Source organism: Lytechinus variegatus, chromosome 3 (genome assembly GCF_018143015.1).
Source record: "Lytechinus variegatus isolate NC3 chromosome 3, Lvar_3.0, whole genome shotgun sequence".
NCBI classification, from domain to species: domain Eukaryota; kingdom Metazoa; phylum Echinodermata; class Echinoidea; order Temnopleuroida; family Toxopneustidae; genus Lytechinus; species Lytechinus variegatus.
In genome coordinates, this window is record NC_054742.1 from 54768119 (window position 1) to 54783845 (window position 15727).

Below are 15727 nucleotides of genomic sequence, written 5' to 3' on the forward strand. Positions count from 1 at the left end.
ACATTGCATTCATTTGGCTATCATCCCCATATAGATAAACCGACCAGAATTGATAGCCATTCATCAACACTTATCGACAACATTTTTTCAAATATATTAAACAGAGATATTACCAGCGGATTGTTAATATCTGATATATCGGATCATTTGCCGGTTTTTTCATTTTGCGATAATGATATTCCAAAAGAAAATATACTCAAATCGACAATGTATAGAAAAGAATCTCAAAATAACATTGAATCGTTTAAAAGGGATCTTGCAATTGAAGAATGGTTGGATGTATTTCATGAGTCTAATCCAAACATTGCATACACAAATTTTAACAATAAATTGCAGACATTTTACGAGAAAAATTTTCCCCTGATATCACAGGTCAAAAGAAAGAAGGCAAAAATGCCATGGATTTCTAAAGCAATTTTAAGATCCATACGTACCCGAAATAAACTTTACAAGGCATTTTTAAAGAACCCTTCTATTCAAAACAAAAATAAATACAAAACTTATAGAAATAGACTAACCAATACAATTCGAGCTTCTCGCAAATTATATTATTCCGAGAAGCTTTACAAAGTCAAATCAAACATGAAAGCAACATGGGAGATTATAAATGATTTGATTGGCAAGAAACCCAAAATATTACCCAAAGATAATTTCACAGCTCATAATCTTGCGATAAATTCAGAAGATGTAGCTGATACCTTTAATTCCTTTTTTGTTAACTTAGGACCCTCCTTGGCAAACAAACTTGACAGAACTGATGAAAATTTTGGAAAATTTCTTCCCTCACCCATTAACTCTTCTTTATTCTTTAACCCAACAAATGTTCAGGAATTAATTGAAATAACAAAAAATCTCAAATCAAGCAAATCAAAGGGAATTAATAGAATTAGTACTTCCCTTCTTAAGCAGATCATACACTATATTGCCTCTCCTTTGTGTCATATTTTTAATCTGTCGATTAGCACTGGAATATGTCCTGATTCCCTAAAAATTGCAAAGGTAAATCCTGTGTTTAAAAAAGACAATCCGCATGAAACAACAAATTACAGGCCTATTTCTATTCTTCCCAGCATTTCCAAAATATTAGAGAAGATTATTTACAATAGACTTCATAAGTTTCTAGATACTTTTCATTTTCTAAATTCTAACCAATATGGATTCAGGAAAGGACATTCGACTGATCAAGCGTCAATACAAATATACGATGAAATTACAAATGCAATGGCAAATAAAGAACATATAATAGGCATATTCATGGACTTAAGCAAAGCCTTTGACACTCTTGACCACCAGATATTACTCAAAAAAATGAAAATTATGGAATTCGCGGTTTAAGAGTTATTTGTCCAATAGCAAACAATATGTAATTCACAATAATATTCCTTCTGATTTTCAGTTAATACAATGCGGAGTTCCACAAGGATCAATCCTAGGCCCTTTGCTCTTTTTGATATATATTAATGATTTGACTTCTGTAACACCTTTATTATCATATGTATTATTTGCAGATGACACCAACATTTTTTGTTCACATAATAGCTTAGAAACTTTAGTAGATATAATTAACCGTGAATTACCAAAACTATCTTTGTGGTTTAAGTGTAATAAGCTTTCACTCAATATAGATAAAACAAACTTTATATATTTCAAGCATACACACTTACATGGTAACGAATTTCCTTATGATATAAACATAGACAATATTCCTCTCAAAAGGAAAAGAGAAACAAAGTTTTTAGGTGTCACAATAGATGAAAATTTAAATTGGAATGAACATGTACGTTGTATAACTACTAGTATTTCTAGAAACGTTGGTATACTTTACAAAATGAAGAACATAATTCCACATACAACTCTTGTCATACTATACAATTCATTAATATTGCCTTATATATCGTATTGCAACATAGTTTGGGCAACATGTGCAAAAACTAAAATCAATACAATATACTTATTATAGAAAAAAGCAATTCGAATCTGTACTGATTCCCAATATTTATCACACAAATCCATTATTCCATAAACTAAAGACTCTAACAGTATTTGATATAAATACTCTTCAAAGCTTACTATGTTTAAGTACGTAAATAACATGCTGCCACCTTCATTCCACATTTTTATACTCTGAATACATCTATTCATTCATACCCTACCCGTAACTCTTCAAATTTCCATTTAATTAACCCCAAATTGCTTATTGCGCATAGATCCATAAGACACCATGGTCCAGATTTGTGGAACTCTCTACCAGAGCCTGTTAAACAATGTTCGTCATTTCATTCATTTAAGGCAAACGTTAAATCTATGTTATTATCAGAATACTTGAAGTAAAATTTCTGTGTCGTATCCTTTTTATCGTAAGTTTATTCCTCCTTCGATTTAGTCATTACCAACATGACCAATATCTTCATCATGACCATCATCATCTCCATGGCCTTCATCTTCATCATCATCATCATCAACATCATCAACATCATCATCATATCACCGTCACCCTCAGCTATTTGAAAACATATGCCCATTCTGCTTTATAAATGTATTGAATAATTAAATTAGTATAAGTTTGGGATTGTCATTTTTTTCAAGCAATCTGCTTATGATGACAACCCTTCTCCTGCAAATTGTGGATATCATATAATCATTTTTGTCTGGAATTATCTTTTTAGCACTCTTTATTTATAATTCATGCCAAAAATGCTAACATATTGTGTTTATAATGTAATGAAAAATGTATTATACGAATGTTATGGATGCAGAAGAAAACAATAAATCAAATCAAATATCTAAATCTGCTTCCAAGCTGAAGCCAGCAACTAACTGCCGTGTATTCTTTCTTTAAAAAGCAAGTGCACAACTAGTTACTAACAATGCACATAGTATTTCTATATCCATTTATTTGCATGCAGGGTAAAAGAGCATTGTCAATTAAAGGTCAAGTCCACCCCAGAAAATGTGGATTTTAATCAACAGAGAAAAATTAAAAAAGAATAACGCTAGAATATTCATCAAAATTAGATATAAAATGAGAAAGCTATGATATTTAAAATTTTACTTATTTTTTTTCACAAAGCAGTTTTATGCACATCTCAGCGAAATGCAAATGAGAGAGTTGATGGTGTTCCTCATTATTCTTTTTTTATTGTTTGAATTATCATTATTTCAAGTTTTACACATTTTACAAGGATCAGTTTGACTGAACCATAAAATGTGAAAATAATTGTAATTCCACATGTTTATGGATGAACGGAGAAAACTTGTTTTACCTTCCAATAAGGGAAACGATAATATTTCATACAATAAAATACAAAGGATACAGCGAGTGAGTGACGTCATCAGTCCCCTCATTCGCATACCGACCAGGATGTGCATATAACTGCTTTGTGAAATAAAGGAAAACTTAAAACTCTCACAAAATTCATGTTATACATCCGATTTTGATGAATTTTTCACTCTCATTCTTGTTGTATTTTTCTCTTTTTGTTAAATCAACTTTCTTGTTGGGGGTGGACTTGTCCTTTAATTAAGTACCTTGCTCACGGGCATAGGTGCCGCGGCCGGGGATCGAACCCCTGACTTTCCATGTATGGCCAGGCGCCTAAAACAACTCGGCCGCATCACCGTGTATTCTTGAAGGCTTTGAGAAATATGAAGCTCAATATATACATGTTATGTATGTTTTACAATTTTATATTTAAAATATCGGTTGGTAACCATTACTGTCTTGATAAAAGCCCATACGAATGTCTTAACATTCTTTTAAAAATCTCTCAAAGAGGGCTGAATATATAAAACTGCAACATTATAAAAATGTTATACATCATAATCTCAATAACAACATGCAAATTAATTTCTTTGCCTGTAGGTACATTAAAGATTATAATACTTGCAGAAAAAGACAAAGTTCAATACATCATATCCATTTTTTTTATTTATAAAAGCAGAAACGATTTCTGCAGTCTGTACAATAGGCCTTCATATAATGTATGCTGTTAACACTAGAATTAGTCATACCCGTTGAAAAAAAAGCAGGACGATTTTTTTTCCTGAAAAGGAAATAAAAGCCCATTTTGTATCGTTTGTAGCTGTCTTTACAAATGAATGTGTTCTATGTTTTCACCTCATTTTGGCATTAAAAATGAATTGAGTCATTTGTTCAAATGCACAGATCCTCCTCGCCATTTATAGCATTGGTGATATAGACCTATTATTTTTGTTATAAGATCACAAAAAACAATCCAATATTTAGTATTAGTACTGAAAGTGGTATTTCAGTTTTTAATGTAAATTTAACTGTAGGTGATCGGGTATGTTATCTCTTTGTTGGAAATACAGTACTATTATCATGAACATATAGTGTTCTACGATATTTTTGTTTAATCCCGGTAATATTTATAAGAATGAACAGAGATTTGCGTCACACTTGGCTACCGATATGACTAATAATTCATGTTATAATGTCTGTTATTTCGGACAAATCTGAATACCATACAACGCTAGCAGATAAATCTCTTAGAAAGTAGACTAATAATCGGAGTGCAGTTTTACCAGATTCAAAATCTTGGGAAGATTTTGGAGTATCACCAGAAAGTATAATTTTTTACTACCTCATTCTCAAGAAGGGCACAATATATCTCTATGTTCCCGAATTCGTCCTACGCTGTAGGATGAAAAATAACCTCTCTACACGAGCATTTTTTGGCAACGGACCTCTCGTCTCACTTGTGAAACGTGTTGAACTCTGATGTTTGTTGTCCATTAATGTGAGATGGAGATACGTAGCCATTCATCGGCATGCAGTAACTGGCATTGGAAATTGCCGATACCTGTTACAAAAAGAAAGTTAAGGAAAAAGATCATCGAAATATAAACATTTTCATGAATGTAACCTGACCTGAATGAGAATGAGAAATGCGATCGATTCATAAAGCTGAAAAAGCAGTTAAAGCTCATAGGATTTCGTGGAAAAGGGAACAGGGGCAGTGGGCTAAACCACATAAAAAAATGAAATAATTTTTTTACGTCAAATGATTTTTTTCCAACCCAGCCCGGGTACCCATTTTACATTCTAATCATAAATGGAAAATTAACATATACAACTCTGAGAAATGTCCCATCAGTATCGTTCTCTTTCTTCAGCTCGTTGTAGAGGTGCCCCTACTATTTCATGTGGCCCCCACACTTTAAAGATTAGATTGACTTTTGTGGGGACAATATTTCTTACTTGAAAGAGCTCCTATTCCTCTCACAATTATCTGATAATTTCCTCTTAAATTCATGTTACTTGTGCCCTTTCCGTTCACTCTCAAATATCATTTCGGAAAAATATATGTTTATTCAACTGCAAAATTATTGTGACGTACCCGATTCCCAGCGGGGGAGACACGGAAAATCTCTGTGTCGTATGGACTGTTTAGTTTTTCATTGAGTTTTACATATTCACCACCACCACCCATTGAGGACGGGTCCAATTCGAAATAGCTTCCCCTACATGCCCCGTCGTCTATCGTGTCGTAGTAGCTAGGTGGGGGATCGGGTCGGTCTGGAGGAAGAGGTGGAGGAAGAGAACCATTGCTTCTCGGGAAATCCAATCCTTCTTGGTACCGATCAGCGTTTGGTCCATTCTCTTGGATTAGTCCGTTTTGGGAGCACGCCGGAGAGACGGCGTGTGACAAAGTCCCCGTTTGCTTCTGACTTCGGTAAACCACCACACCAACCAGGAATCCGATGAGAAAAAAGGCCATTACGATGCTAACACTCAGTGCGATAATGAGTACATCGGGATCCTTCGATTCTCCTGTGTTTGTGCCATCTGTTGAGAAATGTTTGTTGAAATCTAATTATCCATCTGTCATCTAATAGCATGAATAGCGTCATCGAACAACTAAACGAAATCGAAAATGAAAAAAAATTATCGGTAATATTATAACCAGGCCGCGGATGAAATGTTTAAGAAATATCGCGCAAATAGAGTTTATATTACATTCATAATGTAGATGTTTTTTGTGTATTGCATAAGTAGTGTCTCAATCGTAAAAATCATTATAGCGATTGATTGCACTCAAACTGTACAGGTGTCCGCAGTGTGGAATAGTGTTTACACTAAAAACATCTGAGCATTATACAGTGTGACTCACATCTTCAAATAAGTCCACACTGTGAACACCCAGGAACACAGTGGAGACACGCTGTGAACACAATGTGAACACAATGGGGACATACTGTGAACACACTAAGAGCATACTGTGAAAACACACAAAAACACTCTGTTCTTTCCTGCAGGATAGACCTGAAAATATCAGCGTCTAATATGAAAAGTGAAAGTAATAATTATTTTCAAAACATTTTATCCCTTTTCTATATCCTGTGATGCTTACCGTTTATAGCAGGTGACATAGTAGAGGTTGGTTCTGGAAAAAAATCGAATTAAGAAAAGCGATGCTGTAAAAATCCTTGAAAATCAAGTAATATCATGCATACAATGCATCAAATCTGTGCTTTCGATAGTTTCGGTCAATGTAATAAAAAAAAATCATACTGTTTTATCCATCATACAGCTGTGAATGAATTTTGAAAAATGGTCCAAATTATGGACAGGGTTACATTCACAAACTTAGCTTTTTGTTTTAAAAACACTGGCATTTGTCAGAATTCAAGTTTATTTATAAAAATGAAAACCTCAAGTTCATGCTTGGATCTCTCTGTTTTTTCCTGTCTTGCGCAACATATCCTTTACAACGAAGACCTCTTTGTGTGAAAAGCTTTGCATTTGTTCAGTTTTTATGTTTCCGTCAATATGATTTCTTTTTCTCTTTTTCTTTCCTGTAATACATGCATGTACGCATATAGTAAGTCGACTATAATTTCTTCTTTTCCAAGGGGGATCCACAATTTTACAAGCTTTGCTTTTTGGTGGATCCCCCTCATTTCCATATCCATTTATGCTCTATATTATACTGTGTTTTTTTTTACGAAGTAAGAATGCCCTTCTGTAAAATTGTATTTGATTTATATTGTTTTATATTACTTTGTATTATGTTGAATGGAAATGAAATAAAAGAATTGAATTGAATTGAATTGAATTGAATTGAATTGACCTCGGTTTTTTTTTTTAGATCTCGAATTTTTCCTCAACACGACAAACTTTTTTCAAATTCTTTTCAATTACTTATCGCTGCCTGGAATTGTAGTATAGGGAGACGGAATAAGACATTTTAAATAGCACTTTTTACACCTCTCCAGCACACCCTCAAAGTCAATAATGCGTTTAATGGTTCCTTACCACTGCGAGTAGTAGTCTTCGAAGTTGGGTCATGCGTCACGAAATCTGAAATCGAATGAAAAACTAATTCGGTTATTTTGTCTCCTCTTCCCCCCCCCTGTCTTTCTCTCTCTCACCTTTTCTACTTTATTCACCCCTCTCCGGAGGTGGATGTTTCAAATACATGACTGTACTAGGGAGTTTTTGCACCGGGACGCAGAACGCTTTCAAGAACATAGAAAATGTATCCTCAAATGCCCTTCATGACAATAACCAACAAAGAACTCTTTGTCGAAAAGTGATGAATCCATAAAGCAGTTTCGTCCTGGACTTTACATGGACAAACGACATCATTTTGCAATTTTTGTCGGCTCCAAAACTAAGGAAGGACTGCTCCCGTTCACTAATTTTCGAAAAAGGCCTCACAGCTGTTCATTGTCATTTGAATTTGACGGACATTTTTAACACATTTACTGTGTTCTAGACATGGTTCTAAAGTATTCGTTCTGCGTGGCGGTGCGAATACTCGCTACTTACACACAAGGGCACTAATTACACTAACACCTTTCTACTAAATTCACGACAATTTGTAACGAGTTTGAGTTCGTTTTGATAGCCACATTGGTATTTAAACAAATTATGCAATGTGTCATGAAGTTGCGATTCCCTACACTTCAGTGTAATATCCACATACCTGTTACATCCGTTGTCTGTGCTGCAATCGTCGTAATGTGAGCTAAAAAACACATAAGCATGAATGTCTTTAGAATTCGTAACGAGACTTTATCTTTATGGTGTTGCCTATTCCTAATAAAAATATAATTAATACAATTACATGGATGGTACAGGCTGGAGATATTTATATCTTGATAAATAGAGTAAAATTTTCAGAGCAAAATATTGAAAATTCGATCAAAATCGGATAACAAATAATGAAGTTATTGAATTAAAGTTTTGCATTATTCCGGGTAAACAGTTCTAGGCATGTCTTCATGAATTTTCATTAGGTAGGCTGATGATGTCACATCCCCTCTTGTTCTTTTGTATTTTATTATATGAAATTAGGTTTATTTAAAAAAAATTCTACCAAGAACTAAAACAATTGGATTGACAACTGATTAAGTTCATTGGTTATTTATTGCCGGAACTTATTTCAGCATAATGGAGACACATAATTTACACATGTATGAAAAAATGTAACAATTATGATTTCATGTAATAACATAAGAAAAAATGGGGATTTGACATCATCAGCCCACACAATGAATATTCATGACGATGTGCGTATAACTGTTTTTCACAAAATACTGATAAACTTTAAAATTCAATAAATTCGTTATTTGTTATCCGATTTTGTTGAATTTTTCATCATTTTCCAAGTCCTTTGGAAGCGCATAGTGACATTATTCATAATTGTGATATGCACTATACAAGAACTGTTTTTTATCATTATTATTATCATTTTACTTTGTGAATTTTACTATACTTATTTAGATATGAATATTTTCTGCCTGGACCTTTCCGTTAAATCGAGTGACAGCAACAAGCGGATCAGCAGTACCCTCAACATTTTATTCATTTTCATAAGGCTTATTGTGAACCCTTATCTCCCATCGTCGATTATACATGGAAAATAGTCATTTCAACACCAGTATGAACTATAAATAAATTGTCAATCCAAAATTTACTGGCTTGTGTCATCACATTTGGTTATCGCGTCTGGTCGGGCAGTCGTTAAACCCGAAGATTCGTGAAAATGTTGAATTTCCGAAACGTCGGGTCCAGTTTACCCTACCATTCGAGAGAAGTTACCCCTAAATTCCCGAAAATTCGGGTCCAATTTACCCGATGTTCTATTATAATTATAGTCGGGTAAACTGGACCCTACGTTTCTGGAATTAGGGGCCCCGTTTTCTCGAATGGTCGGGTTACGAGATTTCTCTACTCGATGTGATGACACAAGCCAATTTACTTAAAATCTTTCAAAATAATTATGCAAGTATGGCAACAAAGATTTAAAAAAGTGTGAAGAAAAACATTTATGACGAATGTTAGGACTACGAAACCTTTTCCTACCTGTAGTTGAGCTATCCGTCGTCTGAATCGGCCTTTGTGTGGTAATTTCTGTTTTGATAATAGAGTAATACTTGTCAAATAATAATTCTAGTATTTAAGTGTAGTAACATAATAGTAAATATAATTCTAGTAATAATTGTGTAAGTATAGTTTTCGTTTGTCTTTTTGCAAAATTAACGCAGTAAACGCAATTGATTTCTAATTATATCGATGTCAAAAACTCTGTCAGTACTACAAGACTCAATTCTAGTCAAATTTGAAAAAAAATTAACAATGTTTACAAGAAAAACATATTTTTTTTTAATTAAGTGTCAGCCCTTCTCACACCTCAAAATATGTCGGTCTTTGTAAAAGAGTTTCCGTCAGGTTTGAAACTGCAGAGCTAAACTTTACAGTAATATATCTCGTTAAGATAAGATACATGATAATCATGATGATTTAAAGGACGGAATTTCTCAATGTAAAAAATTGAAAAATATCAAATTTTTTTTAAATATTATTGATGAATTTGCCTATGAGAGAGAGGTTTTTTATACAGTCTTGGAATTTGTCCAAAGTTCTTACAGATTAAAACTGTCATAGATCCAATGAATAACGCGATACGTTTTATATAGTTTTATCAACACATATTTAAGCTAACAGAAAATATGCCATAGATGCTTATCAACTTGGATTTCGGTGTGAAAGATAAACAAATGATGATGAAATGGGTATGATATCTTGCTTTCAGACAAAGATTTAACTTTGACCCCTTTCAAAGTTGTACGACATCCGTGTGGGAATACGTAAGAATGATTCATAACATAGCTTTATGAAAGAGGGTATTGTGCGCTAGAAAATTATTGAACTTTATCCTCGTGTTTTCTTAGCAAATGTTAGGCATTAAACAAGTTTTAAGAATACAGTGCAATATTACACTTTAGTATTAAACATCAAAATCGGGGATTGAGTCAGAAGATAAAAAGATAATATTCACAAGTTACTTGTATATTGGAAGGACTCCCGTGTGCAGGTATTTACAATATTTAACCCCACCCCCGCCCCGCGCCGAAATATCAATAATCATAACTATGCAGCGGGGTGGGGGGGGGGGTAAGTTTCCACGCTCATAAATTTTTCAACAACAATAAAGTATATACGAATAGTGCCCCAGATCGCATACAATGTAATTTGGAATATTCAGATAGAGATACAGGGTAATATTATTGTGGTTTGCAAATATACATGAAAATAATTCTTGCTTTATTCTGTAAGCTCGTTTTAAGAGAATATCGAAATAACAAAACTCCCTGATTAATTTTTTAAACGCTAAAGTATGAAAAACAGATTTAGATAGTTCTTGCAATCTGAAATAATGTTTCAATGTTCCCACTTTACTGGCTAAAATAAGCTTACATCATGTTATATAACTCACGGTTTTGGCACAAGCCTCCTTCATACTCGTTGGGACAGTGACATCGGAATGATTCGAACTCGTCGAAACAGGTTCCTCCATTTAGACAAGGAGAGTTTAAACATTCATCGATCACTGAGGGAAAATCATGTACAGTAATTTATTTTGAAATCACAAGAGCAATATTTGTGGTGTTGACCGGTGTACATAATGGAACTTCACCAGAGATTTTATCGGTGTTAAACGTGTGGTGCTCAACAACCTGTACTGTCATTTTTACACTCTTTGGTGTTATGTTCATCTATATTGTAACACCTCGATAAGCCTAAATCTCGTTGTCTTTCATCATGTTTATATGTGCATATTTTGTCCAATGTGTTATCATAATGTCACATATAATTAAACGGATCGGACCCGATTGTTTATATATACATGTATAACGAAATGAAATCACAGCTACATTGGGATTCCGATTGCAGTGCTTCGCTTTCAAATTACGGGTAAAAATACGTAAGGTGGGAGCCTTCCAGTGAAACTGTTTTTGGAGAAGTCAACTTTCAAAAATTGAAAGGGTTTTGATTTGCTATAACCATTAAAGTGACAAAAATATAGAATCCCTAAAAGTAATGCTTAACAAGATAACTGTAATAAATTGGACAAATTACTTCCATTATGTACAAGGAAACTTATGCATTCATTAGACTTTTATTGCATTACTCTGTTAGGTTGGGTTCACATGCAAAGATCAGTCATTAATGATTTGATTAATGGTATAATGTGTTTGAATCAATAAACATTTACCGTCATTTATTGGTATATACGAGAACTATATTTATTTTGTGTAGAATTTGGGATTTCCCCTACTATTTCATTTCTAATGAGCACATTAAAGTTGTTAGATTGTTTCGAAGATTGAAAACTTGTAATTGAAAGCAAAATATATTTATAATTGAAGAAAACATACATCTTTTGTCGGGAATGCATGTAAAACATGTCATTATATATAAATTCAACATGATTAATGTTACGTCGGGTTTGTCAAACATGTTGCATGTCGTACAGGACATTTCCACCTTTAATTCACCCGTACTCAAACATTTTATGTTGGTTGTTAGGAATTTCACATCATTACCCGCTTTGATTTATTAATTGACATGAAAGGAAGTGTTATTGCCCCAACATTTAGCAAAGAGACTATAAATTGTTGTCAAAATGTCCCGTGCGACACATATGGAATCACCCGGGGTGTTTCTTGTGAAAGGACTTGCCGGATTTTTATCCGAAAAAGTCAGTTTTATCCTTTAGTAATACCGTAACAACAGCCAGACGATGTGTTTCTTAGCCAATCAAAATGAAGGAAGTTGTCAAACCTGACAACTCGTCAGATAATAAAATGTTGATGAAATGCCCCCGCTCTTAATTTGTACTGAAATTACAAAAAATTATTAATCATACTTGTTATAAGTGTTAAGTTGAAGTAAATCCCTCTGTTGCAACATATGCCTGAGAATCCGATTGAGCAGGAGCGTCAGTCTCGTCGTGTCTGTGAGGATATCGTCTGGAATCGCTGAACCTGTCAACTGGCATAGAGGTGTGTTCGTCTCTGCTACATGGCCAAAAGGGTGGCCGCACCGATGTCAAAATCGATGAATTGAATTTTGATGGCCCGTACCAGTGACGCGATTGTCGAACAGCCATTTGAGGTTCATGACCGCATTGGAAGATCCGGGTAGCTAAGGCTGATGAAGTCTTGTTGGAATGAGGCGTTATCAAGTTTCATGGCGAGGCCGAAAGATGACAAAGGTTCTGGACCTATATTCAGTATGTCTGTGGATAAGAAAAGATGGGAATCTGCTTATCTTCTAATCAACATGATCAAACGATCATTCATTTTAATTTTTTCCCCAGACACAAAAACTATTACTGATGTTTGGTTGCTCATGCTCTTCATTCTTTCCATGGGTTTGATTAGGATTAAATTAAAAAACGCAGACCCCTCCTTCATTTTGACAATGGGGTTAGAGTCACTGGTGTATACCGTTCGACACATCAGACGGTGCACTATCTCAGTTTCTGTATACCTCATTACAATAACCAAAGAGCGGCTTCTTCGTTCCATCGAATCTAGAGAGTTTTTTAAATTTACTTCGGATGCCGCTCTCTACAACGCACTGATTCCATTGAAAATACAATTCAAATCTCAATGGTCCACAACCTTTCGACGAAAGCCTCTCAGCCTCATTGTGATTTGACTTCCATTTTCAATGGAATCGGTGCGTTTTAGAGAGTGACTCCGTATCAAATGCGAAACTCTCTATCTGTTTAATCTCTGTTCTCCATTCGGCCGCTCGAGTTAAAAGGATTAACAATGATAGAGCGTCTCGGAAATGTCTAATAAATGCCAATTGATAGATACTATCATCATTTTGATATGATGAAGAATTCTTACCTTCTGTATATGGTTGCACCATTAGACCAACTTCAGTCCCCTGGTAATCTGGTTTATTCACGTCAACGGAAATATCTGGAGTTGGTGACACAGAGATAATGGGGGAATCCAAAGAGCCCATATGAATATCCGTAGCTTCCGCGAGTTTCAACAAATCCCCAAAAACTCTGTTGTATGAACTATAACCCTGTCTATGACGAGAGATGATGATACTGAATGCCGGCTGGCTGCAATCCGTTGGTAAATGTCATCCTGCACTGGTATTTTACATTTTCAACAGATTGATTGAAGAATGGTGAAGTAAATCTGATGGTTTCAGCTTCATGTAGAGTCACTTTCGGGTTGCACGATGGTATGGTCAGGGACTGACCATTCCATGTTAAATGATCTGTTGAAAAGCGAAAGAACATGACCTTACTAGGGTTTAGGGTCTACAATCCAGACCCCAAGTGCAATTTATTTATAAACTTAAACTCTTAGTTTAGAGATAGATATGCAAATGACAACCTAAAAAGGGTTGCCATGGTAACTACCCGTCGCAACCTCACATGCCTTAAATTGCGTGCTGCCTTGAAATGAAACGTTCGTGTATAAAGCTAATGTATGCATGTTAAATTGATAAATGATGGTTGAGAACATGCTGTACATCCCAAGCAAATAAAAAAACTCAGACAGGATGTTTAGTGATACTTGATTACTATTATGTCCAAGTTTTATAAAATAGGTCTAGACTCTTTAAAAGTTATGATGCCACTTCAAAATCTTTGATGACAACGACGACGTCGGAAAAGCGGCGCCAAAAGTCTCGTTCCGCTATGCAGGCAAGACAAAAAAAATGATTAAAATCTTACAAAAGCCTTTTCACGGAATAGTATTACCAATGATAGTCAGGTTCACCGTCAGGCCAGAGCCAGGCCGATCACCTCTTTGGACGTAGAACGACAACCTGATCTCGTCATCGTACGAATACCACGAGGTGGACGATACCGAGTTCGTCATGCACACCCATTCCCCATAGGTTTTGAAGGTGTCGAAGATGCAGACATAGGCCCCCATTCCTGGCTCCATCTCCAGGATATCAACCTGGATCCAGGAGTAGGAGGTGGCTGTGATAAACCAGTGAAGATCGGCCTCTAGGTTTGTCATGCTGGATAGGTCAGCACTCTGCAGGGTGATGCTTGGAAGGGTGTTGGATAGGGCAAAGGCACCACCGCTTGACCGGATGAACGTATCTTGTAGCCGATCTAGAGAATACGGGAAGGGAAATAGTGAAGGAAGTAGAGATAGTACGATTGTGGATTAAAATAAACAAACATCAATCTAAGAATTAAACATTACTTTCAAAATTAGCCCAGCATTATTAAGTGATAAACCATTATAGCAAATTCACGGTTACACTACTACGAAATGTGTACATGCACTTGTTTTCCCGGACACCATTCTTAATCTATAGTCTTGTCCCTTTGAAACTATATGTTTAAGGTCACTGAAGAGTTGTTCATAGGGGACAAAGTTCTGATCGTGATATGTCACCGCCAATCAGAAGTGGTGCTAACATTTTCATCACCTTTACCGGAATCATTTTAACAGAATGATTCCCATCTTGAAAAATTATGCGTATGGAAAACAATAAATAAGGTTTGATTCCATTTGATCAATTGCAATGAAGGAACTATTGTAAATTTACCTCTGCTCCCAAAGAAATTAAAAAAGAGGATGCTTCGTAAAGCTGCTGCTGACAAGATATGCACTACTTTTTACGATCAAAGCATGGAGCTATTCCTGATAAAATGTGATCTTAATGATAATCAAATATTTATTTTATTTTATGTGTACATGTTTGCGGCCTTCCAGTGAATCGTTTTCAGTTTACGCAACTGCGTTCTCTATGATATTTCTGGATCAGCACAGGTAAGATTTTTTAGACCCCTACGAAAAACAACATTTGATGATAGGGTGTCCATTATTCGACTAGTAAACCAAAAAAAAAAAAAACCATAAAATATTTTGCGCATTTACCACAAAGACGCATAATCATGTGATTTCAGTATTTCCCCAACACACCTTCTCTTTTGTAATTCCCCAAGCCAGTATATTATGCACGCTTAGAATATTTATTTCTCGATTTCTATGGATGAGCAGGTGCACTATTCTCCATTTTGCGTAAGTTTTGCAAAAATAAAACGTGACATGACGTGGCGTGTATGGAAGCTTTAAAGAGCCATCAAGGAGGTGGTGAGACTATCTTGCCTTGTAGACAAAATGTTGTAATTATGTCAACATGTCGAGATGCATTTTCACGCCAAGTCGACTTATAAAAAGTTGCATGTTGACTTGGCGAGATATACATTGTCGCGCAAATTTGACTTATAAAATGTTGTATGTCGACATGAGGACATAGGTATCAGGCCATGCAAGTTGGCATTATACTGTGATCGGATGTGTTATCTTGCCAAGTTGACTTATGAAGCGTTGTTTATCGACATGACGGGATAGGTTATTTTCCCAGGTAGACTTATAAACAATTGTATGTCGACATGGCGAGATATGT

At 35.1% G+C, this 15727-nt stretch overlaps 1 protein-coding gene and 1 long non-coding RNA gene across 2 annotated transcripts in view; both read right to left on the reverse strand.

Annotated features, from left to right (window-relative positions):
• Positions 1-3508: 3508 nt before the first annotated feature.
• Positions 3509-15727, reverse strand: part of LOC121411397 — a 47972-nt gene continuing 35753 nt past the window's right edge. Inside the window, exons 11-12 of the mRNA XM_041604102.1 lie at positions 5361-5809; positions 3509-4823 (exon numbers count right to left, since the gene is read on the reverse strand). Of these exons, the coding sequence (XP_041460036.1) occupies positions 4716-4823; positions 5361-5809 (557 nt within the window). The 3' untranslated portion in view covers positions 3509-4715. The remainder of the gene's footprint in view (positions 4824-5360; positions 5810-15727) is intronic.
• Positions 9335-12232, reverse strand: LOC121411398. Its single transcript, XR_005969463.1, has 3 exons — positions 12183-12232; positions 10749-10862; positions 9335-9382 (listed from the first exon to the last, which is right to left on the reverse strand). It is a non-coding gene; the product is annotated as an uncharacterized LOC121411398 (long non-coding RNA).